Source organism: Pelodiscus sinensis, chromosome 21, assembly GCF_049634645.1.
Source record: "Pelodiscus sinensis isolate JC-2024 chromosome 21, ASM4963464v1, whole genome shotgun sequence".
Classification (NCBI taxonomy): domain Eukaryota; kingdom Metazoa; phylum Chordata; order Testudines; family Trionychidae; genus Pelodiscus; species Pelodiscus sinensis.
The window spans coordinates 1,470,633-1,494,188 of record NC_134731.1 but is presented as its reverse complement, the minus strand read 5'-3'; the positions used below and the strand labels follow the sequence as shown (position 1 = coordinate 1,494,188).

Genomic DNA, 23,556 nt, shown 5'->3' with positions numbered 1-23,556 from the left:
CGGGCAGGGCCCTTGCAGAGCGGCAGTAATGCTGTTCTTCTGTGCAGACGTTACCTTGCGCTGTGCTTTGGCGAGGTGCGGGTCCGTGTGGATCTCCAGAAGACACCGGGGCAGGGCCCACCCCCCCTGGGGCCACCCCGGAGGGCAGCAGAGTGGAGAGTGGGGGGCACTTGTCCATGAAGCCCTCCCTGCTGAGAGTCCTGAGTCAGGTGAGTCTGTGGGCTGGATGGAAGGAGGAGGGCGGGCGGGGGGCAGATGCTTCTCACTGTGGCCCTCTTGCTTGCAGATCTTCTCAGTCCACGTCGAGTCCGTCAACATCATGGTTCTGCACGTGGCTGCCTCCGAGTCCCTGTGGCACACCCAGGTCACCAGGACGCGCCTGCTGGTGGCCAGCGACGGGAAGCGGTAACTCCCGCTGGCTCTCCCGCGTGGGACCAAGGCTGGGTACCAGCTTTGTGCTGGCCCTGTAGGGCTGGGCTGGGCGCCTGCTTTCCACAGGCGCTGGCCTGATCCCCCACCCCCCACGGGCTGCACAGATCCTGAGCTTCCGCCCCTCCTTAGTCAGCAGGTCGCTGGAGGGCGCGCCAGGAGCCTGGCACCCTCACCTCTTCCGCCAGGGACTGGGACCATCCAGCCCTGGGCAGCCTCCTCCTGTATGGCCCAGTTGTAGGGAGACGCTCTGCATGGGAGCAGGGGCTGGAGCACAGATCCCAGGTTGGAAGGACCCGGCTGGGGGGCTGCAGGCCCCTCTGTGTCTGGCAGGTCTGCTCTGAGCTTCCTTCTGCTCTCCCCATAGCCTGGACTGCGAGGTGAGCCTGGCCCAGGTGAACAGCAAGGTGCTGAAGAGCAGCCAGCTGGTGAGTATCCAGGCAGGGCGCCCGCTCTTAGGGAGCTCATGCTGCCCAGTGCCTGAGCCTGGCATGGCGTGCTGCCGGGCGGCACAGAGGGAATCACGGGTCTGGCACTCCAGCCCCGGGGGGCCCGCTGCAGGCAGAGCACATTCCAGGCCAGCCCCGGGGAGCCCGCCACGGGCTGGGCGCACTCCAGGCCAGCCCCGGGGAGCCCGCCACGGGCTGGGCGCACTCCAGGCCAGCCCCGGGGAGCCCGCCACGGGCTGGGCGCACTCCAGGCCAGCCCCGGGGGGCCCGCCACGGGTAGAGCGCACTCCAGGCCAGCCCCGGGGGGCCCGCCACGGGTAGAGCGCACTCCAGGCCAGCCCCGGGGAGCCCGCCACGGGCTGGGCGCACTCCAGGCCAGCCCCGGGGGGCCCGCCACGGGCTGGGCGCACTCCAGGCCAGCCCCGGGGGGCCCGCCACGGGCTGGGCGCACTCCAGGCCAGCCCCGGGGAGCCCGCCACGGGTAGAGCGCACTCCAGGCCAGCCCCGGGGGGCCCGCCACGGGCTGGGCGCACTCCAGGCCAGCCCCGGGGAGCCCGCCACGGGCTGGGCGCACTCCAGGCCAGCCCCGGAGGGCCCGCCACGGGCTGGGCGCACTCCAGGCCAGCCCCGGGGAGCCCGCCACGGGCTGGGCGCACTCCAGGCCAGCCCCGGAGGGCCCGCCACGGGCTGGGCGCACTCCAGGCCAGCCCCGGGGGGCCCGCCACGGGCTGGGCGCACTCCAGGCCAGCCCCGGGGGGCCCGCCACGGGCTGGGCGCACTCCAGGCCAGCCCCGGGGGGCCCGCCACGGGCTGGGCGCACTCCAGGCCAGCCCCGGGGAGCCCGCCACGGGCTGGGCGCACTCCAGGCCAGCCCCGGGGGGCCCGCCACGGGCTGGGCGCACTCCAGGCCAGCCCCGGGGGGGCCCGCCACGGGCTGGGCGCACTCCAGGCCAGCCCCGGGGGGCCCGCCACGGGCTGGGCGCACTCCAGGCCAGCCCCGGGGGGCCCGCCACGGGCTGGGCGCACTCCAGGCCAGCCCCGGGGGGCCCGCCACGGGCTGGGCGCACTCCAGGCCAGCCCCGGGGGGCCCGCCACGGGCTGGGCGCACTCCAGGCCAACCCCGGGGGGCCCGCCACGGGCTGGGCGCACTCCAGGCCAGCCCCGGGGGGCCCGCCACGGGCAGGGCGCACTCCAGGCCAGCCCCGGGGGGCCCGCCACGGGCTGGGCGCACTCCAGGCCAGCCCCGGGGGGCCCGCCACGGGCTGGGCGCACTCCAGGCCAGCCCCGGGGGGCCCGCCACGGGCTGGGCGCACTCCAGGCCAGCCCCGGGGGGGCCCGCCACGGGCTGGGCGCACTCCAGGCCAGCCCCGGGGGGCCCGCCACGGGCTGGGCGCACTCCAGGCCAGCCCCGGGGGGCCCGCCACGGGCTGGGCGCACTCCAGGCCAGCCCCGGGGGGCCCGCCACGGGCTGGGCGCACTCCAGGCCAGCCCCGGGGGGCCCGCCACGGGCTGGGCGCACTCCAGGCCAGCCCCGGGGGGCCCGCCACGGGCTGGGCGCACTCCAGGCCAGCCAGAGCAGCCCCTGTCAGCAGAGCGTGGCCCGGGCATGACGCAGACAGGGCCACTCCAGCCTGCCCGCCCCCCGTTTTCTCGGTTACCCGGTTAAACGTAGGGTTTGACTTCCCCGCCCTGGAGCCCAGCGAGCGACACTGGTGGCCTCGGGCCGTAGGGTCCTGCTCTCTGCATGGGTGGCCAGTTGGCACATACAGGGAGTGACGAGAAGTCGCCCCATCATCTGCGGGCTGCCTGCCTGTGACCGCGCGGCCTTTCCTCGGCCTCTGTGCCCCGCAGGATGACACGTGCCTGGCAGAGCTGGCGCTGGCGCTCACCTGCTCCATGGAAGCCAGCGTGAGCCAAGGGCGGCTGGTGGGCGTCAGCCTGGGCGTGTGGACCCTGCACGGCGAGCTGCACGAGGGGCTGTTCTGCAGCGAGCTGCTGCGCCAGGCAGCCAGCGGCGTGAGGCGGAGAAGCGCAGGAGACTCAGGTCAGCCAGTCACCGCCCTGGGAAGGGCCTGGGGGTGCCCCGGGACCCTGGGCCCTGAGAGCGGGGCGGGCTGTGTGGGCCTGGGTCCCGGCCAGGCCGTGGGTGGGGTGAGATTCTGAGCAGGTCTGTCCCTTGCTTCCAGGCCTCGGGAAGGCCCCGCCGGCTCGGCAGCTTGTCCCCAGCAAGCTGAAGGTGGAGCTGGAGAACACCAGCGTGGTGCTGTCCGTGAACAGCCAGCAGAGGTAACGGGGGGGCGGGAGGGAGGCCTGGCCCGGCCCCGCTGCGGGCCCTAATGCCCAGCCCAGCTGCCTTGCTACCCCTCCCCCCCACGCTCTCCTGCCACCCCTTGGCTGGGCGTTCCCGCCCCGAGGGCCTGCAGCCAGCAGGCTGGGCAGCTCCGGGGGAGGCAGAGATGCCGGGGCAGGATGAGCTTGGCCTGGGCGTCCCTTGGCTGTGGGGGAATGCTCTGCTAGGCCGAGCGGGCGGGGGCAGGGCCTGGAGCCACGGCTCCTGGGGCTTGGTCCAGCTCCGGTTCTTGTGGGTCCAGGCACCTCACATGGAGCCTGAAGCTGCTGCGGTTCCTGTACCAGCGAGATGAGGAGCAACTCCCCCTGCGGAGCTTCACGGCCACCTCCGACCTGGGCCAGATGAGCTCCGAGCTGCTGCTGGAAGGCGAGTGGGGGGCGGGGGCCCAGGGCGGCACCGGGGGGCTGCGGGGGGGCCGGGGAGGGGGAGGGGAGCGATCTGACTTGGTGATGACCTGCCGCCCCTTCCCCCCAGACGGCCTGCTGCTGTCCCAGACCCGCCAGCGCATCGTGTGCCTCAGCTCCCTGAAAGCCAGCGTGCAGGTGAGCGCGGCCCAGCGGTGTGTCCTGGCGCCCGCCCCCCCGGCCCCCGGCCCTGCCCCCCCCGGCCCCCGGCCCTGCCCCCCCGGCCCCTGGCCCTGCCCCCCCCGGCCCCCGGCCCTGCCGCCCCTGGCCCTGCCCCCCCCGGCCCCTGGCCCTGCACCCCCCCCCGGCCCCCGGCCCTGCACCCCCCCTACTCCCCCCGGCCCCCAGCCCTGCCCCCCCAGCCCCTGGCCCTGCCCCCCCCGGCCCCTGGCCCTGCCCCCCCCGGCCCCCGGCCCTGCGCCCCCGGCCCTGCCCCCCCAGCCCCTGGCCCTGCCCCCCCCCGGCCCCCGGCCCTGCCCCCCCGGCCCCTGGCCCTGCCCCCCCAACCCCCGGCCCTGCCGCCCCCGGCCCTGCCCCCCCCAGCCCCCAGCCCTGCCGCCCCCAGCCCTGCCCCCCCCAGCCCCCGGCCCTGCCCCCCCCAGCCCCTGCCCCCCCAGCCCCCGGCCCTGCGCCCCCAGCGCCCGGCCCTGGCGCCCCCAGCCCCCGGCCCTGGCGCCCCCGGCCCTGCGCCCCCAGCCCCCGGCCCTGCCGCCCCCAGCGCCCGGCCCTGCCCCCCCCAGGCCCCGGCCCCGGCGCCCCCAGCCCCCGGCCCCCGGCCATCCCGCCCCCAACCCTTGGCCCTGCCTCCCCCAGTCCCCTGCCCTGCTGCCCCCAGCCCCCGGCCATCCCGCCCCCAGCCCCCGGCCCTGCTGCCCCCAGCCCTCGGCCATGGCACCCCCAGCCCCCGGCCATGCCACCCCCAGTCCCCAGCCATGGCACCCCCAGCCATGTGGCCCCCTCAGCCCCTCACCATGCGCTCCCCAGCCGTGCTGCCTCCAGCCATGCCGCCCAATGGTGCTGGCTGGGCCTGCTGCCGGGCCAGGATCTTGCTCACGCCTCCCGGGTCCTGGCTCTAGGTCACGGCCATAGACCTGTCTGCCGCGGTGCTGCTCAACACCTGCATCGTGCACTACCGCCACCAGGAGTTCTCCCACTGGTTCACCAGGCTGGCCCAGGAGTGCTGGGGCCCCGGGGCGCCGGCCCCCCTCCAGAGCCACAGGGCAAGGTACGTGTGGGCTGGCTGGTGCCCGCCGGTTCCGCCCCGTGTGGGGAGAGCGGCGCGGCGGGGGCCCTGCCTGGCGGCTGGCTCGGGGCAGGCCTGCTCCAGAGGAAGCAGGAAATGGGGCTGTGGCTGAGGGACTCCCCTTGCTGCGCCCCATGGCCGGCGGTGAGCTGGAAGCCTACAGGCGGGCCCCGGAGGTCTGTGTGTGGCGACCCCTGACTCCCGCTCAGCGTGCGCGGGCCCTGCGGCCAGGCTGTGCTCCTGGCTCATGCCTGGCCCGCCTCGCCCTCTGGCAGGAGCTACCCCCAGATCCTGGCTCCCATCATCCTCTCTGCCTCCCTGTCCAACGTCAGCCTCTCGGTGCAGCTGGGGGACACGCCGCCCTTCGCTCTGGGCTTCTCTGCCGTCTCTGCAGGTAGGAGCCTGTGGCCAGTGGCCTGGGCTGCTCTGCCTTGGCTCGGGACCCCAGCTCTCTGGGGACGCGGGTGGGGGCCCTGCAGCCTGGCTGGGCACGCCTCGGCGGCCGTCCCCTGCTGCCCGGCTCTAGGGCAGGCTTGTCCCCTGGGGCAAGGGGAATGCTCAGCCCTGTGCCCCTGAGTGGTAGCAACTGGGTCCCCCGCCGTGCTCCCCTCCTGCTCTGTGCCTGCAGACTACCAGCACCTGCGCCCCCAGAGCGTGCACCAGCGGGCAGTGCTGATCATCGACCATCTGTGCTGGCGCGTGGGCACCGACTCGCACATCCAGAGGGCCCCGCACCCGCCCAGCATGCACGTGTGGGGAGAGGCCCTGATCCTGGACTCCTTCAGCCTGCAGGTGAGGGGCTGAGCAGGGCAGCAAGCCTGGGCCTGGCTCCATGGTGAAGCAGCGGGGGGGGGGGGGAGGGGCATTGCCTTCCCCAGACCCTGCGCGGGGCCGTGGGGCTGGGTTTGGGGCAGGGCATGAGGAGCTGCCAGCCAGTGACTGGGTTGTGCCCCCCACAGGGCAGCTACAACCAGCCCCTGGGCACGTCCAGCGCCCAGGCGGACACGCTCTTCCTGGACTGCACCATCCAGGGGCTGCAGGTGGAATCGTCGGATACCTGCACCCAGTGCCTCTCCAGGGTGCTGACCCTGCTGCACCCCGGGGCCAGCCAGGCGGAGCCCCCAGCTGAGCCGGCCGCCTCCCCGGCAGAGTCCATGGGCCTGCTCTGGAAGGTCGACCTGAAAGTGGAGGATGTGAACCTGTTCAGGCTGTCCAGCCTCGTGGGTGAGTGACGGGGGGGCTGCAGGGGAGGGGGCAGTGCCAGGGCATGGGCAGCCGTGCCACAGGACCCGCAGTGCCAGCCGGAGGGAGGCAGGAGGCCTCTGTAGGCATTTGGGCTTTCTCCCGAAGGGCAAACCCGCCTTTCCTCCTTAGAGACCCGGAAACAGCTGCTGGCTCTCGGTTTCCTGCCCGCCCACGCTGCCTGCCTACCCACGCTGCCCGCCCACGCTGCCTGCCTACCCACGCTGCCCGCCCACGCCGCCCGCCTACCCACGCTTCCCGCCCACGCCGCCCGCCTACCCACGCTTCCCGCCCACAGCCGCCCGCCTACCCACGCTGCCCGCCCACGCCGCCTGCCTACCCACGCTGCCCGCCCACGCCGCCTGCCTACCCACGCTGCCCGCCCACGCCGCCCGCCTACCCACGCTGCCCGCCCACGCCGCCCGTCTACCCACGCTTCCCGCCCACGCCGCCCGCCTACCCACGCTGCCCGCCTACCCACGCTGCCCGCCCACGCCGCCTGCCTACCCACGCTGCCCGCCCACGCCGCCCGCCTACCCACGCTGCCCGCCCACGCCGCCCGCCTACCCACGCTGCCCGCCCACGCCGCCCGCCTACCCACGCTGCCCGCCCACGCCGCCCGCCTACCCACGCTTCCCGCCCACGCCGCCCGCCTGTCCACGCTGCCCGCCCACGCTGCCTGCCTACCCACCCACGCTTCCCGCCCACGCCGCCCGCCTGTCCACGCTGCCCGCCCACGCTGCCTGCCTACCCACCCACGCTTCCCACCCACGCCGCCCGCCTGTCCACGCTGCCCGCCCACGCTGCCTGCCTACCCACGCTTCCCGCCCACACCGCCCGCCTGTCCACGCTGCCCGCCCACGCTTCCCACCCACACCGCCCGCCTGTCCATGCTGCCCGCCCACGCTTCCCACCCACGCCGCCCGCCTGTCCATGCTGCCCGCCCATGCTGCCTGCCTACCCACGCTGCCCGCCCACGCCGCCCGCCTGTCCACGCTTCCCACCCGGCCACACTGCCCATCTCTGCCTGCCCATGCTGCCTTTCTGCCCACGCTGCCTGCCCCCGCCCGCCCATGCTGCCTGCCCACCCACACTGCCCACCCTCCCACACTGCCTGCTCCTGCTGCTTGCCCCTGACCATCCACACTGCCCACCCCTGCCTGCCCACTCCTGCCCCCAGCTGCCCACCATCCATCACAGGGGCTCCTGGCTCTCAGCAGCCCCCGCTCCCTTGCCTCCTGGGTGCCACCAGCCCTTTGCTGCAGGGGAAGGTCTCTGTGTGCTCTCCTGGGTGTCAGCAGCCGCTGGTTCTCCCTGCGCGAGCTCGTGCTGGCGGGTGCCAGGGCTGGGCCGTGTGCTGCCCCGCAGGTGACGCCCCGTCTCTGCCAGGTGCCTCGGCGGTGCGGCTGGACACACTGACTGCCCTGGGCAGTGCCGAGAGCTGCACGGTCAGCGTCCAGGGCCTGGCGCTGGCCTTGGTGAAGAGCATTTCTGAGAAGATGCAGCCCTGCTGCAAAGCCCCCGCCATCCGCAGCCCTCTCGTCAGCCTCTCCATGCTCTGCCTCACCTACCACAGCAGCATCCACTCCCTGGAGGTAGGGCTGGGCCCGGCGTGCGGGCCAGGCGGAACACGTGCCTGGGGCCTATCCAAGAGCACCTGACTCGGGGAGGGTCAGCCCAGGCCGTCCCCCCACGGCACACCCTGCCCTGTGGCCAGAGGCCTCTGCTGCAGCCCTCCGCAGGGGCACTGGAAGGGGGATTCAGGGCAGGCTGGCAATGCAGTGGGGGAGCTCGCTCGGCCCCGGCCCCCGCTGGGTCTGGCCTGGCTTGGCTCCTGGCTGGCCCAGGCCTAGCCCCAGGCACTTGGCCGCCAGGGCGGGCTGAGGGCTGCTGGGAGAGCAGAGATCCAGGTGCTTGCCCCTTCTGTACCCTAGGTCCAGTGTGGCGAGGGCCTGACCGTGCTGTGGAGCCCACCCGACCACATGTACCTGTACGAGCACGTCCTGACCACGCTCCAGTGCCGGGACCTGCTGCAGGGCACCCTGGGCCGAAGGGGCGCCCCCTCCCTGCCCCCGGAGCAGCAGGATCAGGCGCCCGCAAAGAGAGTCTTTAACCTGACGCTGGAGCTGAGCTCAGCCAAGGTCACGGCCTTCGTCTCGGAGTCCAACTACATCAGCCTGGCGGTGGAGCGGGCCTCGGTGAGCCGGCACGGCGGCGCCCTCCACGCCTACTGCCCCGAGCTGGCCGCCGGCCTGGACGGCCACAGCATCTTCAGCCTCAAGGAGGTGGAGGTGCAGCTGGTGCCGGAGCTGGAGGAGATGATCCTGCATCGCAGCCCCTTCCCCTCCCTGCGCACCTTGCGCAACCGCGTGTGGGCCTTCTCCTGCGCCAGCGCGGCCGTGGAGCTGCCCTACCAGTACGACGTCTCCCGCGCGCTGGACGAGGCCGTGGGCGTGCAGAAGTGGCTGAGAGGCCTGCACCGCCGGGGCCGCCCCCCCAGCCCGGCCCTGCCCCCTGACCTCCTGCTCAAGGTGCAGCGCTTTTCCTGGGTCTTCCTGGACGACGTCTTCGAGGTGAAACTGCGGGACAACTACGAGCTGCTGAAGGACGAGGGCAAGGAGAGCGCCAAGCGGCTGCAGCTGCTGGACGCCAAGGTGGCGGCGCTGCGCAAGCAGCACGGCGAGCTGCTGCCCGCCCGCAAGATCGAGGAGCTGTACGCCTCGCTGGAGAGGAAGAACATCGAGATCTACATCCAGCGCTCCCGGCGCCTCTACGCCAACACGCCCATGCGCAGGGCCCTGCTCACCTGGACCCTCTCCGGCCTGGAGCTGGCGGCCCTGGCCGACGAGTCCTTCCACGGGCAGGAGCGCGTCCTGGAGCAGCTGAGAGACCTGGACAGCGCCAGCCCCTTCCCGCCCGAGGGGCTGGCCCTGGTCACCCAGTGGTGCCGCATGCTGAAGGGCAGCGTCCAGACCTTCTTGGGTGAGTGCGCCTGGGGCGGCCCTCGGCACGTGCGGCGTCACTGGGGCTTCCAAAGCGGAGCAGCCCTGCTGTAGCCTGGATGCCCCCCCAGTACGCGCTTAGCAGGCTGCCTGGCAGCCAGGCCAGTCCCGCTTGCATGGGGTCCGGGCCCTGCCGCTCTGCATTTCCAGTGTCTTGGGAGCCAGGGGCCAGGCAGCCCGGCTCAGGGCTCATGCTGGGTCTGGACCCCCAGGCGATGAGGAGCTGGTTTTTAAAGCCGCTCCCCTCGCGGACCAGCCCCCGCCTGGCCCCCCGCGCTGCCCCAGAGGCAGCAGTGCGGAGCGACGGGGAGCACGCGGGCTGCCGGCCCCGCCCCCGGGGACCAGCGACTGGTCGACTCAGCGATTCGAATTCACGAGGCTCCGCGACTGCAGGTGGCTGCTAATTAACAGCGCAGGCTCCCTGTCGGCGCGATGTCCCCGGGCCGTGGGCGGGCGGAGCACTGGGGTTCCCCGCCGCAGGGCCCCTCCTGATCCAGCAGGGGGCACTTCCCTGGAGGCCTGGCCTGCCCCCGACCGCAGGGCTGGGCGAGTGCAGGCTGCCCCGGTCAGCGCGGCCTCCGGCTCTCCCCGCAGTGCGCATCCGGGACTACCCCCGCTACCTGTTTGAGATCCGGGACTGGCGGCTCTCGGGCCGGCTGGTCGGGACGGAGCAGAGCGGCCAGGCCTGCTCCCGCCGGCGCCAGCTGCTGAAGCTCGGGGCACCGTGGGGGGACACGGCCGTGGACAGGAACATGCCTCCCTTGAAGTTCTACCACGACTTCCACTGTAAGTGGGCTCGGGGGGCCCCGATGCTCCCAGTGGGCCCCAGGCCTACGGGGCACAGAGAACCATGGCCTGTGGGAGCCCTGAGCCTGCCGGCGGCGTGACGCTGGGGGCGGACAGGGCCCTGCTGCCGGGCCATGTGCATGGGGTAGGTTTCCTTCTGGCCAGGCCGGGCTGCTTGGGGGTTGCGGGATGATCGTGTGGGTCCTGCCCATTTACCCCTGGCGCCCTGGACCAGGCTTTAGGCTCCAGGAGCCAGGGGGCAGGTGCTGCCCTCCTTGGGCGGTGGGGGTGAAGCCGGCTTGTTCTCGTGCAGCGGAGTGGGGGGGTGGGAGACGGGCCCTGGGGCCAGCCTGTGTCTGGGGCAGCAGGCAGCTGTCCTGAGCCACTGTCTGTCCCCAGCGGAGATCCTGCAGTGCACCATCGTGTGGGGGCCCTGCTGGGACCCGGCCTGGACCCTGATTGGCCAGTGCGTGGATCTCCTCACCAAGGCCTCGGAGGACCCCAGCCCGCCCCTGCCCTGGTGGGACAAAAGCCGCCTGCTGCTGCACGGGGACTGGCACCTGGACATCGAGCAGGCCAACCTGCACCAGCTGGCCGCCGAGGTGAGCCGTGAGGGCTGGCCCCGAGAGCCTGCCCAGGGCTGCCGTGTGCTGCTCTCACCCCACCTGCCCCCCACAGGACCCCTACAACACCACGGAGAACATGCACTGGGAGTGGAGCCACCTGGCCTTCCACTGGAGACCCGGCCAGTTCGTCTTCAAGGGCGACCTGGACGTCAACGTCCGCACGGCCTCCAAGTGAGTGTCGGTGGGGGCCGGGGGCGGGGGGCGGGGGCGGAGCCTGCCAGCGACCCACCCCTGCTCCCTGCGCAGGTACGACGACTGCTGCTTCCTGCACCTGCCCGAGCTGTGCATGACCCTGGACCTGCAGTGGCTCTGCCACGGGAACCCCCAGGACCACCACGGCGTGGTGCTGCGCGCCCCCAGCTTCGTGGGGCAGCACCATGACTCCTACCGGGCCTTCCGCTCCGAGAACCTCAACCTCTCCATCCGCATGGACCTGGCCCGCCCGGGGGGTGAGTGAGGCCTGCGGGGCCCGGCCTTGCCCGGAGCTGGGGGGCTGTTCATTGGGGAGACCCCTGCCCTGGCCACGCACTCGGGGCTGAGCCGTGGCGGGGTGGCGGGGTGGCCGGAGGAGCCCGGGGCCCAGTGCTGACGTGTGTTGCTCTCAGAGCTCTCGCAGCCCCGGATCCTGCTCTACAGCAGCACCCTGAGGTGGATGCAGAACTTCTGGGCCACCTGGACCAGCGTGACGCGCCCCATCTGCCGCGGGAAGCTCTTCCACAACATGAAGCCCGGCAAGAAGAAGCTAGGGCAGCACTACAAGCAGCTGTCCTACACGGCGCTCTTCCCCCAGCTGCAGGTGAGCGGGGCTGGGCCTCCCCCGGCGCCCTGCGGCCCGGGGGGCGGCCTCTCAGCGCCCGTGTCTGTGCCCCCAGGTGCATTACTGGGCCTCCTTTGCCCAGCAGCGCGGGGTCCAGCTGGAGTGCGGCCAGGGGCACGTGTTCACGCGTGGGACGCAGCGCCTCATCCCCCAAGGTGAGGCAGGGGCGGGGCGGGGCTCACGGTGAGGGGCGGGGCAGGGGCGGGGCTCACGGTGAGGGGCGGGGTAGGGGGCGGGGCACACGGTGAGGGGCAGGGGCGGGGCTCACAGTGAGGGACAGGGTTCACGGTGAGGGGTGGGGCAGGGGCGGGGCACACGGTGAGGGGCGGGGCAGGGGCGGGGCTCACGGTGAGGGGCGGGGCACACGGTGAGGGGCAGGGGCGGGGCTTACGGTGAGGGACGGGGCTCACGGTGAGGGGCGGGGCTTACGGTGAGGGACGGGGCTCACGGTGAGGGGCGGGGCAGGGGCGGGGCTCACGGTGAGGGGCGGGGCAGGGGCGGGGCAGGTCCCTGGCTCACTAACCTGCCCCTCCCCAGCTGGCACGGTGATGCGGCGGCTCATCTCGGAGTGGAGCGTCACGCAGATGGGGAGCGACCTGGGCTCCGTCACGGTGCACCTCATGGCCTCGCCCTGCGAGGAGAGCGCCGACCACCGGCTGGACGCGCGGGTGAAGAAGACCCACCTGCTGAGCCTGTCCTCCCTCACCTACCAGCGGCACAGCAACCGCACGGCCGAAGAGGTGCCGCCGGCTCACGGGGGAGGGGCACCGTGGCCTAGCCTGGCGCAGCGGCACGAGCCTTCGGCGGGGGGCCCTGGGGCGGGGCGGGGCGGGGCGCTGGGCCACAGGCCGCAGTCTTGGCAGCCTTGGGTGCGGCTGCTGTCCCTCTCCGATGGCAGCCCAGGCGGCCCTGGCTCCCAGAGGGGCCGTGGCCGGGGTTGGGTGCCCACGGCCCGCAGGGCTGGGCTGGGGGTGGGAGCCGGGGGCTGCTCTGCCCCGTGTCTGACCTGGCTTGGTCGCAGGAGCTGAGCATGCGGGACGGGGCCGACGCCTTCCACACGCACCAGCTGCACCTGGTGGACCTGCGGGCGTCCTGGACCACCACCAACCGGGACATCGCCTTCGGCCTCTACGACGGCTACAAGAAGGCGGCCGTGCTCAAGCGCAACCTGTCCACCGAGGCGCTGAAAGGGCTCAAGGTCGACACCCAGCTGCAAGCCAAGAAGCTGAAACGGCGCCCGCTGTCCGCTGCCCTTCCCCCGCAGAGACGGACGGGCACTGCCAGCGAGCGGGGCCCCTCGGGGGGTGAGTGCCCAGCCGCCGGGTCCCTGCCCCACATTGGACAGCTCCTTCGCCTGTCCCCCCGGTGCCCGGCCCCCTTCCCGACTCCCCGCCACCCGTCGGCTCCCCAGGGCCTCCCCCCGGTGCCCGGCCCCCTTCCCGACTCCCCGCCGCCCGTCGGCTCCCCAGGGCCTCCCCCCCGGTGCCCGGCCCCCTTCCCGACTCCCCGCCGCCCGTCGGCTCCCCAGGGCCTCCCCCCGGTGCCCGGCCCCCATCCCGACTCCCCGCCGCCCGTCGGCTCCCCAGGGCCTCCCCCGGTGCCCGGCCCCCATCCCGACTCCCTGCCGCCCGTCGGCTCCCCAGGGCCTCCCGCCGGTGCCCGGCCCCCATCCCGACTCCCCGCCGCCCGTCGGCTCCCCAGGGCCTCCCCCCGGTGCCCGGCCCCCATCCCGACTCCCCGCCGCCCGTCGGCTCCCCAGGGCCTCCCCCCGGTGCCCGGCCCCCATCCCGACTCCCCGCCGCCCGTCGGCTCCCCACGGCCTCCCCCCGGTGCCCGGCCCCCATCCCGACTCCCCGCCGCCCGTCGGCTCCCCACGGCCTCCCCCCGGTGCCCGGCCCCCATCCCGACTCCCCGCCGCCCGTCGGCTCCCCAGGGCCTCCCCCCGGTGCCCGGCCCCCATCCCGACTCCCCGCCGCCCGTCGGCTCCCCACGGCCTCCCCCCGGTGCCCGGCCCCCATCCCGACTCCCCGCCGCCCGTCGGCTCCCCACGGCCTCCCCCCGGTGCCCGGCCCCCATCCCGACTCCCCGCCGCCCGTCGGCTCCCCACGGCCTCCCCCCGGTGCCCGGCCCCCATCCCGACTCCCTGCCGCCCGTCGGCTCCCCACGGCCTCCCCCCGGTGCCCGGCCCCCATCCCGACTCCCCGCCGCCCGGCCCCCATCCCGACTCCCCGCCGCCCGTCGGCTCCCCAGGGCCTCCCCCCCGGTGCCCGGCTCCCATCCCGACTCCCCGCCGCCCGGCCCCCATCCCGACTCCCCGCCGCCCGTCGGCTCCCCAGGGCCTCCCGCCGGTGCCCGGCCCCCATCCCGACTCCCCGCCGCCCGTCGGCTCCCCAGGGCCTCCCCCGGTGCCGGCTCCCCCATCCCCTGACTCCCCTGCCCCCTGTTGGCTCCCCCCTGTGGTGCCTGGCCCCCCCATCCCCGCCCTGACTCTCTCCCCCCTCCCCCACCTATGCTCCCTAGGGGCCTACATGCTGCAGAAACTCATTGAGGAGACAGATAAGTTCGTGGTCTTCACGGAGGAGGAGTCGGGGGCCAGCGAGCAGCTGTGCGGGATCGCCGCCTGCCAGACCGACGACATCTTCACCCGCAACTGCCTCCTCGAGCTGGTCAACTGCCAGGTGCCCCCTGCAGCGCCTCCTGCCCCCGCCCCCTGCTGGGCGAGGCCAGGAACTCGCCCCTCAGCGCCCCCTGCTGGGCGAGGCCAGGAACTCGCCCCTCAGCGCCCCCTGCTGGGAGAGGCCAGGAACTGGTCCCTCAGCGCCCCCTGCTGGGAGAGGCCAGGAACTCGCCCCTCAGCGCCCCCTGCTGGGAGAGGCCAGGAACTCGCCCCTCAGCGCCCCCTGCTGGGAGAGGCCAGGAACTCGCCCCTCAGCGCCCCCTGCTGGGAGAGGCCAGGAACTCGCCCCTCAGCGCCCCCTGCTGGGAGAGGCCAGGAACTCGCCCCTCAGCGCCCCCTGCTGGGCGAGGCCAGGAACTCGCCCCTCAGCGCCCCCTGCTGGGAGAGGCCAGGAACTCGCCCCTCAGCGCCCCCTGCTGGGAGAGGCCAGGAACTCGCCCCTCAGCGCCCCCTGCTGGGAGAGGCCAGGAACTCGCCCCTCAGCGCCCCCTGCTGGGAGAGGCCAGGAACTCGCCCCTCAGCGCCCCCTGCTGGGAGAGGCCAGGCACTCGCCCCTCAGCGCCCCCTGCTGGGAGAGGCCAGGCACTCGCCCCTCAGCGCCCCCTGCTGGGAGAGGCCAGGTGCTTGCTCCACAGCCCCTTCCTGCCCCACTCCCCACAGTGCCCCCTGCTGGGAGAGGCCAGGAACTCGCCCCTCAGCGCCCCCTGCTGGGAGAGGCCAGGTGCTTGCTCCACAGCCCCCTCCTGCCCCACTCCCCACAGTGCCCCCTGCTGGGAGAGGCCAGGAACTCGCCCCTCAGCGCTCCCTGCTGGGAGAGGCCAGGAATTCGCCCCTCAGCACTCCCTGCTGCAAGAGGCCAGGTGCTTGCTCCACAGCCCCCTCCTGCCCCACTCCCCACAGTGCCCCCTGCTGGGAGAGGCCAGGAACTCGCCCCTCAGCGCCCCCTGCTGGGAGAGGCCAGGAACTCGCCCCTCAGCGCCCCCTGCTGGGAGAGGCCAGGAACTCGCCCCCTCAGCGCCCCCTGCTGGGAGAGGCCAGGAACTCGCCCCTCAGCGCCCCCTGCTGGGAGAGGCCAGGAATTCGCCTCTCAGCACCCCCCCTGCGAGAGGCCAGGTGCTTGCTCCACAGCCCCCTCCTGCCCCACTCCCCACAGTGCCCCTTGTGGGGAGAGGCCAGGGAGTCGCCCCACAGCACCCCTTGCTGGGCACAGTGGTCACTGAGCTGTGTCTTTCCCTGGCCGTGCCACTGGGGCAGATGCTGCAGGCCCTCCTTGCTCTGGTTTGTCTCCCGGCTTGGGAGCTGGCAGGGTCTCTGAGGGGCCTGTCCTCCCGCAGATGGTGCTGCGGGGTGCAGAAACGGAGGGCTGCGTGATTGTGTCGGCTGCCAAGGCCCAGCTCCTGCAGTGCCAGCACCACCCCGCCTGGTACGGAGACTGCCTGAAGCAGAAGACCTCGTGGACCTGCCTGCTGGACGGCATGCAGTACTTCGCCACCACTGAGAGCAGCCCCACCGAGCGGGAGGACGGCCAGCTGTGGCTGGAGGTGAGGCGCTCCGCTGGGGTGGGGGCAGGGCTCTCCAGTGCCACGTGGGGGGCTGTATCGGCCACGGCCCGAGAGGCAGCCCTGGGGCCTCTTAAAGCCACAGCCGGGCAGGTTCCCAGAGCCAGCAGCTGGGGGAGAGGCTGCCAGGCCAGCCCCCGGGACACGCCCTCCAGCCTGCTGGCTCTGGGGCGTCACCAGCCTCCTCCCTCCTGCGCCAGGTGAAGAACATCGAGGAGCATCGGCAGAGGAGCCTGGACTCGGTGCAGGAGCTGATGGAGAGCGGGCAGGCCGTGGGCGGCATGGTCAGCACCACCACAGGTCAGCACGGCGAGCCGGCTCGTGTGGACGCGGGGGGTTCCCCACCCCAGAGCCTCCCCCCACAGGCTGCCTGCGGCCTGGCCCTGACAGCCGCCCGTTTGCCCCCAGACTGGAACCACCCCTCGGAAGCCCAGCAGCCCCAGCAGGTGCAGAGGGTCATCTCCCGCTGCAGCTGCCGCATGTACTACATCAGCTACAGCCACGACATCGACCCCGAGCTGGCCACGCAGATCAAGCCCCCCGAGGCCCCCGCCCAGGCGGAGAAGGAGGACCTGCTGAAGAAACAGGAGGGTGCGGGCCGGCGCTGGGCGCGGTCTCTGCGGGCGGCTCTGCCCTGCACGCGCAGGGAGGGGCCCGGCTCGGGGCCTGCTCCGGCGAAGCCCAGCTCAGAGGCAGAGCAGCGGGTTTGTCGGCGCCCGCGGGGGCCAGTCAGGCTCCCCTTGGCCTGCCCCGCCCCACCCTGCCTCTCGTCTCTCCCCAGGAGCTGTCGACACTTTCACGCTGATCCACCACGACCTGGAGATCTCCACCAACCCGGCGCAGTACGCCATGATCCTGGACATCGTCAACAACCTGCTGCTGCACGTGGAGCCCAAGCGCAAGGTAGCGGGGGCCCGGGGGGCGCACGGGCGCCCCCCCGCCACCCCTCACCCGCCCGTCTCTGCCCGCAGGAGCACAGCGAGAAGAAGCAGAGGGTGCGCTTCCAGCTGGAGATCTCCAGCAACCCCGAGGAGCAGCGCAGCAGCATCCTGCACCTGCAGGAGGCCGTGCGGCAGCACGTGGCCCGCATCCGCCAGCTGGAGAAGCAGATGTACTCCGTGGTGAAGGTGCGGGCGGGCGGGGCTCTGTTTGAGCCAGGTGGGGGCAGGTCGGGGGGCTCTGGGGGGGCTCTGCTCCGGCCAGACTGCGGTGGGCTCCAGGGGCGGCTCTGTTGGAGGCTGGGTGGTGGGGGGCTCTGCTCTGGGGGGGCTCTGCTAGGGCCGGGCGGGGGCGGCCTCCGGGGGGGGGCTCTGCTAGGGCCGGGCGGGGGCGGCCTCCGGGGGGGGGCTCTGCTAGGGCCGGGCGGGGGCAGCCTCCGGGGGGGGGGGGGGGCTCTGCTCGGGCCAGGCGGGCGCAGGCTCCGGGGGGGCGGCTCTGCTCAGGCCGGGGGGGGGCGGAGGCTCTGCTCGGGCCAGGCGGGCGCAGGCTCCGGGGGGGGCTCTGCTCAGGCCGGGGGGGGGGGGGGGCTCTGCTCGGGCCAGGCGGGGGCAGGCTCCGGGGGGGGGGCTCTGCTCAGGCCGGGGGGGGGGCGGAGGCTCTGCTCGGGCCAGGCGGGGGCAGGCTCCGGGGGGGGGGCTCTGCTCGGGCCAGGCGGGGGCAGGCTCCGGGGGGGGGCTCTGCTCGGGCCAGGCGGGGGCAGGCTCCGGGGGGGGGCTCTGCTCAGGCCGGGGGGGGGCGGACTCCGGGGGGGGGGGCTCTGCTCGGGCCGGGCGGGGGCAGGCTCCGGGGGGGGGCTCTGCTCAGGCCGGGGGGGGGCGGACTCCGGGGGGGGGGCTCTGCTCGGGCCGGGGGGGGGGGCGGACTCCGGGGGGGGGGCTCTGCTCAGGCCAGGCGGGGGCAGGCTCCGGGGGGGGGCTCTGCTCGGGCCGGGCGGGGGCAGGCTCCGGTGGGGGGCTCTGCTCGGGCCGGGGGGGGGCGGACTCCGGGGGGGGGGGCTCTGCTCGGGCCGGGCGGGGGCAGGCTCCGGGGGGGGCTCTGCTCGGGCCGGGCGGGGGCAGGCTCCGGGGGGGGCTCTGCTCAGGCCGGCGGGGGCAGGCTCCGGGGGGGGGGCGGCTCTGCTCGGGCCGGCGGGGGCAGGCTCCGGGGGGGGGGGGCTCTGCTCGGGTCCGGGCGGGGGCAGGCTCCGGGGGGGCGGCTCTGCTCAGGCCGGCGGGGGCAGGCTCCGGGGGGGGGGGGCTCTGCTCGGGCCGGGCGGGGGCAGGCTCCGGGGGGGGGGGCTCTGCTCGGGCCGGGCGGGGGCAGGCTCCGGGGGGGGCTCTGCTCAGGCCGGGGGGGGGCGGACTCCGGGGGGGGTGGAGGCTCTGCTCAGGCCGGGGGGGGGCGGACTCCGGGGGGGGGGGCTCTGCTCGGGCCGGGCGGGGGCAGGCTCCGGGGGGGGCTCTGCTCAGGCCGGGGGGGGCGGACTCCGGGGGGGGGCTCTGCTCGGGCTGGGCGGGCGCAGGCTCCGGGGGGGGCTCTGCTCGGGCCGGGGGGGGGCTGACGGGTGCCGGCGCTCCAGTCTCTGCAGGACGACAGCAAGAACGAGAACCTGCTGGAGCTGAACCAGAAGCTGCAGCTCCAGCTGAGCCGGGAGAAGGCGGATCTGCAGCTGGAGAGCGAAGAGCTGAACATCCTCATCAGGTAGCAGCCCCTGCGGAGCAGGGAGGGGCTGGCCCGAGCCACGAGCCCCATTCCCCAGCCCCATTCCCCATCCCCCAGAGCCCCGGCCCCGAGCCCCATTCCCCAGAGCCCCGGCCCCGAGCCCCATTCCCCAGAGCCCCGGCCCCGAGCCCCATTCCCCAGAGCCCCGGCCCCGAGCCCCATTCCCCAGAGCCCCGGCCCCGAGCCCCATTCCCCAGAGCCCCGGCCCCGAGCCCCATTCCCCAGAGCCCCGGCCCCGAGCCCCATTCCCCAGAGCCCCGGCCCCGAGCCCCATTCCCCAGAGCCCTGGCCCCGAGCCCCATTCCCCAGAGCCCTGGCCCCGAGCCCCATTCCCCAGAGACCCGGCCCCGAGCCCCATTCCCCAGAGCCCTGGCCCCGAGCCCCATTCCCCAGAGCCCTGGCCCCGAGCCCCATTCCCCAGCCCCCAGAGCCCCGGCCCCGAGCCCCATTCCCCATCCCCCAGAGACCCGGCCCGAGCCCCATTCCCAGAGCCCTGGCCCCGAGCCCCATTCCCCATCCCCCAGAGACCCGGCCCCGAGCCCCATTCCCCAGAGCCCTGGCCCCGAGCCCCATTCCCCATCCCCCCGAGCCCCATTCCCCATCCCCCAGAGCCCCGGCCCCGAGCCCCATTCCCCAGAGCCCCGGCCCCGAGCCCCATTCCCCAGAGCCCTGGCCCCGAGCCCCATTCCCCATCCCCCAGAGCCCCATTCCCCATCCCCCAGAGCCCCATTCCCCATCCCCCAGAGACCCGGCCCCGAACCCCATTCCCCAGAGCCCCGGCCCCGAGCCCCATTCCCCAGAGCCCCGGCCCCGAGCCCCATTCCCCATCCCCCAGAGCCCCGGCCCTGAGCCCCATTCCCCAGCCCCCAGAGCCCCGGCCCTGAGCCCCATTCCCCAGTCCCCATCCCCCAGAGCCCCATTCCCCATCCCCCAGAGACCCGGCCCCGAACCCCATTCCCCAGAGCCCCGGCCCCGAGCCCCATTCCCCAGAGCCCCGGCCCCGAGCCCCATTCCCCAGCCCCCAGAGCCCCGGCCCTGAGCCCCATTCCCCAGCCCCCAGAGCCCTGGCCCCGAGCCCCATTCCCCAGAGCCCCGGCCCCGAGCCCCATTCCCCAGCCCCCAGAGCCCCGGCCCCGAGCCCCATTCCCCAGAGCCCTGGCCCCGAGCCCCATTCCCCGGAGCCACAGCGCCCAGCTCTGCTTCCGGGCCGGCTCTCACGGCTCCCTCGCCCACTCGGGCAGGTGCTTCAAAGATTTCCAGCTGCAGCGGGCCAACAAGATGGAGCTGCGCAAGCCGCCGGAGGACGTCAGCGTGGCCCGGCGCACCGAGTTCTACTTTGCCCAGGCGCGCTGGCGCCTCACCGAGGAGGACGGGCAGCTGGGCATCGCGGAGCTGGAGCTGCAGCGCTTCCTCTACAGCAAGGTACCGGCCGGGACCAGGTGCCCGCCTGGGGGGCACAGGGGCTCCCCTGTGGGAAGGAGAGGTGGGAGGAACCGCCCCCCGCTCCCTTCCCCTGCTCTTGCTCTGCCCCCGCCCCACATCTCCCCTCACCCTGCCCCCGCCTCCCTCCTACCCCCCTGCTCTGCTCTCCGCCCACCTCTCCCCTCAGCCGAGGTGCCTGGGTTGGCACCAGGGGTCCGCCCCACACTCAGTGGCAGCAGCGGACATGAAGCAGGGCGACGTGGCCAGGACAGCAAAGCCGGGACGCCCTGCTCCGTGTCCCCTGCTGCGTGTCCCCTGCTGCGTGTCCCCTGCTGCGTGTCCCCTGCTGCGTGTCCCCTGCTCCGTGTCCCCTGCTGCGTGCGGCCCCGGCCCCTGCGCGGCTCCCTCGCCTGATGGCTCTTCTGCAGGTGAACAAGTCGGACGACACGGCCGAGCACCTCCTGGAGCTGGGCTGGGTGACAATGAACAACCTGCTGCCCAACGCCATCTACAAGGTAGGTGCCAGCCCTGCCCGGGCAGAACCCGACGCGCTGGGCCTGCGGCTGCCTCCGCCCACCTCTGCCTCCCGTGCCCCGCAGGTGGTGCTGCGCCCACAGAGCTCCTGCCAGTCGGGCCGGCAGCTGGCGCTGCGCATCTTCAGCAAGGTGCGGCCCCCGGTGGGAGGCATCTCCATCAAGGAGCACTTCGAGGTGAGGCTGTGAGGGGGCTGGGGCGCTGGAGCAGCGGGGGGCCCCTGCGGGTCCGCGGGCGCTGGCCCTGACCGGCGCCTCCTCCTGCAGGTGAACGTGGTGCCCCTGACCATCCAGCTCACCCACCAGTTCTTCCACCGCATGATGGGCTTCTTCTTCCCCGGGCGCAGCGTGGAGGAGGAGGAGCTGGGGGACGAGGAGGACAAGTCCAAGCTGGTGACGACGGGTGAGTGTGCTGGGCAGTGCAATGCTGGCGCACGCCGGCCGCCCAGGGGGCCCCCAGGGGGGTGGCGGCGAGGGCTCCGCGTCGCAGCGTCCCTGGATCCAGCGCCGGCGGTGGGACAGGGCAGTTCTCGAGAGCAGCGTTGATCCCCAGCCAGGAGGGCAGCTCTCGCGTTTGGGGCAACGTGCTCTGGAAAGCGGGGAGGGGGCGGGTGCAGCCCTGGGCTGTGTCTGCTGTTGGCGCTGGGCTGGGGCTCCGGAAGGCCGAGGGCCACGGAAGGGGTCAGCAATGAGGGCCAGGCGCAGGGGGTGGAGCTCCGCCCCAGAGAGGACGAGCTCTGAGCAGAGAGGGCGCCTCAGCCGAGCCGGGGGGGCTGGAAATCCAGCGCCTGCTCATAGCGGGGAGGTGCCCACGGCCCCAGCGCTCGTCTCTCTCTCCCAGGCATGCCGGTGGTGAAGCCGAGGCAGCTGATTGCGGCTGACGACTCGCTGGGCCCGGGCAAAGGAGTGACCCAGGGACTGAACCGGACGACAGGGGTCAGGAGGTCCTTCCGGAAAGCCCCCGAGGTATCCGCCCTGCCGCCCGTCCCCTCGTCTGGGGAGTCCTGGCCCCGGGCTGGGGGGCTCCCCCGTGGGCCTGCAAAGCTCCCCTTGCACGCTGAGCAGCACGGGCAGAACAGGCCTGGCAGGGGGAGAGGAACCCAGTGCCCAGCCGTGCGCCTCGTCCCCTTTGCTGGCTCTGCTGACGGTGGCTCTGTCCCTCCCAGCACCCTGTGGACGACATTGACAAGATGAAGGAGCGTGCGGCCATGAACAACTCCTTCATCTACATCAAGATCCCCCAAGTGCCTCTCTGCGTCAGCTACAAGGTCAGCACCAGCCTCAGCCCGGTGCCCGGGGCGGGGCAGCCCCAGGGGGCTGGGGAGGGCGGAGCTGTGGGCGTGGCGGGGAGGGGAGCCGTGGCATGTGCAGGAACAGAATCTCCAACCTGAAGTTCATTTTCTGCCTCCCCTCTGCCCTGGGGCTCTGGCTGCTGCCGGGGGCCTTCTTCCTGCGCTCTCACTTCCACGTGGTTGGCTGGGGACCAGGCCTCGCCCTGAGCCGTGGGCAGCGGGGAAGAGGGCGCTGCCCCACAGCTCCCTGCCCTGGGTCCCGTGTGCCCCGGAGCCCAGGGGTTCTGGCTGCTGGGTCTCGCTGGGAGCCCAGCCAGGGGTCTGACACGGCGTCTGGCGCAGGGCGAGAAGAACAGCGTGGACTGGGGCGACCTGAACCTGGTGCTGCCCTGCCTGGAGTATCACAACAACACGTGGACCTGGCTGGACTTCGCCATGGCTGTGAAGCGGGACAGCCGCAAGGCGCTGGTGGCACAGGTAAGGGCCCGGCCCGGCTCACAGGAGCCCCTCGGGGCCCCCGGTGCTTGGGGCACTCTGGAGGCAGCTGTTGGCACTGGGTTATGGCCCCCTCCCATCAGTCATGCTGGGGCGTCGAGAGCAGAACGGCTACACTGGGTCCATCTTGCCCAGGGCCCCCTCTGCCCACAGCGGCCAAGGCCGGGTGCCCCAGGGGGAGGGAACAGAACTGGGAATCCTCACGTGATCCCTCCCCCGTTGCCCATTCCCAGACCCTGACCCACAGAGGCCCATCCTGGCTAACCGCCATTGATGGGCCTATACTCCATGACTATATTAAGCTCTTTCTTGAACCCTGTTAAAGTTCTGGCCTTCACAGCCTCCTCTGGCGAGGAGTTCCACAGGTTGACTGCGCGCTGTGTGAAGAAAAACTTCCTTTGGTTTGTTTTAAACCTGCTGCCTGTTAATTTAAATAACTTTTACTTATTCGCTTCTTCCACACCCGTCATGATTTTATAGACCTCTATCGTATCCCCCCCAGTCGCCTCTTTTCCAAGCTGAAAAGTCCCACTCTCATTAATCTCCCTCCCTATGGCAGCCGTTCCACCCCCTCATCATCTCTGCTGCCCATTCTCACCCGTTTTCAATGCCAAGAGATCGCTTGCGAGATGAGGAGGCCCCAGCTGTAGGCAGCAGTGCACACGTGGGCGCCCCTGGAGGGATAGGCACAGCGAGACGTTCTGTCCCCTTGTAACGGTTCCCAGCGCTGTTGGCTGCGCTCTGGGGGGCTGTTTGCGGGACTCTCGCGGGGCCGCCCCGCTCTGGCGAGTGGCGGCAGACGGGCTAGCGCCGGCGCCGCGTGCGAACCTCGGGCTGGTTCCCAGCGCTCCTGTGCACGCCGCAAGGCTGCAGTTCCCGCGCTGTCGTCTCGTGCAGGTGATCAAGGAGAAGCTGCGTCTGAAGCCGGCTGCCGGGGCGGAGGCCCGGGGGAAGCTGGAGAGCAAGCCGGACGGGACCATCCAGCAGCAGGAGGAGGACGAGAAGGCGCGGTTGCTCATCGGCCTGAGTGTGGGCGAGAAGAACCCCGGCAAGAAGTCCATCTTCAGCCGGCGCAAATAGGGCCACACCGGCTGGCCAGGAAGGGACTTGGGCACAAGGCCCCTGGGCAACTGAGCTGGCACGCAGCCAGCAACTTTGTCTAGGTGGCGGGCTCTCGGCGGCCCAGCCCGGCCGTGGGGCCAGACCGATGGCGCGGGCAGAGCCCTGTCCCGCCAGCGGGCGGCCTGGCAGCAGGGAGGCTCCCCAGTGACGGGCGCTGGGGCGGCTGCGTCGGCCGGGCTGTTTTCATTTGCACAGAGGCGGGGTAGCGGGGGGCTCTTCGGGATCACGGGGCGTCCTGCGCGGGGGCTGCTGCCGAGCGCACTGTCTGCACCGCAGCGCGGCGGCTCCAGCCCGGGTCCCGTGGGGAGCGGGCACCGAGGAGAATTTAAATAAGAGTTTTTAATTTGGACCCATCTCTGTCCTGGTGTTACTGGTCAGTTCCCCAGCAGGGCCCAGCCTGGGCCACTC

At 73.3% G+C, this 23,556-nt stretch overlaps 1 protein-coding gene across 1 annotated transcript; it reads left to right on the top strand.

Annotated features, from left to right (window-relative positions):
* The first annotated feature begins 53 nt into the window (after positions 1-53).
* On the top strand, positions 54-23,497 carry BLTP2 (bridge-like lipid transfer protein family member 2). The gene is made up of 36 exons (XM_075904506.1): positions 54-209; positions 287-405; positions 797-857; positions 2,730-2,922; positions 3,065-3,164; positions 3,470-3,594; positions 3,703-3,770; positions 4,709-4,857; positions 5,151-5,269; positions 5,504-5,667; positions 5,835-6,099; positions 7,507-7,712; positions 8,052-9,099; positions 9,714-9,905; positions 10,305-10,507; positions 10,584-10,702; positions 10,778-10,980; positions 11,137-11,327; positions 11,404-11,503; positions 11,886-12,088; positions 12,370-12,652; positions 13,869-14,026; positions 15,360-15,566; positions 15,785-15,884; positions 15,993-16,175; positions 16,366-16,487; positions 16,556-16,711; positions 18,142-18,263; positions 19,526-19,706; positions 20,135-20,221; positions 20,306-20,416; positions 20,507-20,642; positions 21,081-21,205; positions 21,406-21,507; positions 21,874-22,008; positions 22,924-23,497. Exons 1-36 carry the CDS (start codon positions 177-179, stop codon positions 23,104-23,106), a joined length of 6,252 nt encoding a protein of 2,083 aa, XP_075760621.1. The 5' UTR covers positions 54-176; the 3' UTR covers positions 23,107-23,497.
* Positions 23,498-23,556: the final 59 nt, after the last annotated feature.

What these genes read in the sequence shown, in the direction of transcription:
- BLTP2 (XM_075904506.1), top strand. Translation starts at nt 177, where the DNA reads ATGAAGCCCTCCCTGCTGAGAGTCCTGAGTCAG. An exon ending in TCCGTGAACAGCCAGCAGAG is followed by an intron (nt 3,165 to 3,469) that starts GTAACGGGGGGG and finishes TTGTGGGTCCAG; the next exon opens with GCACCTCACATGGAGCCTGA. An exon ending in GCAGCATCCACTCCCTGGAG is followed by an intron (nt 7,713 to 8,051) that starts GTAGGGCTGGGC and finishes TCTGTACCCTAG; the next exon opens with GTCCAGTGTGGCGAGGGCCT.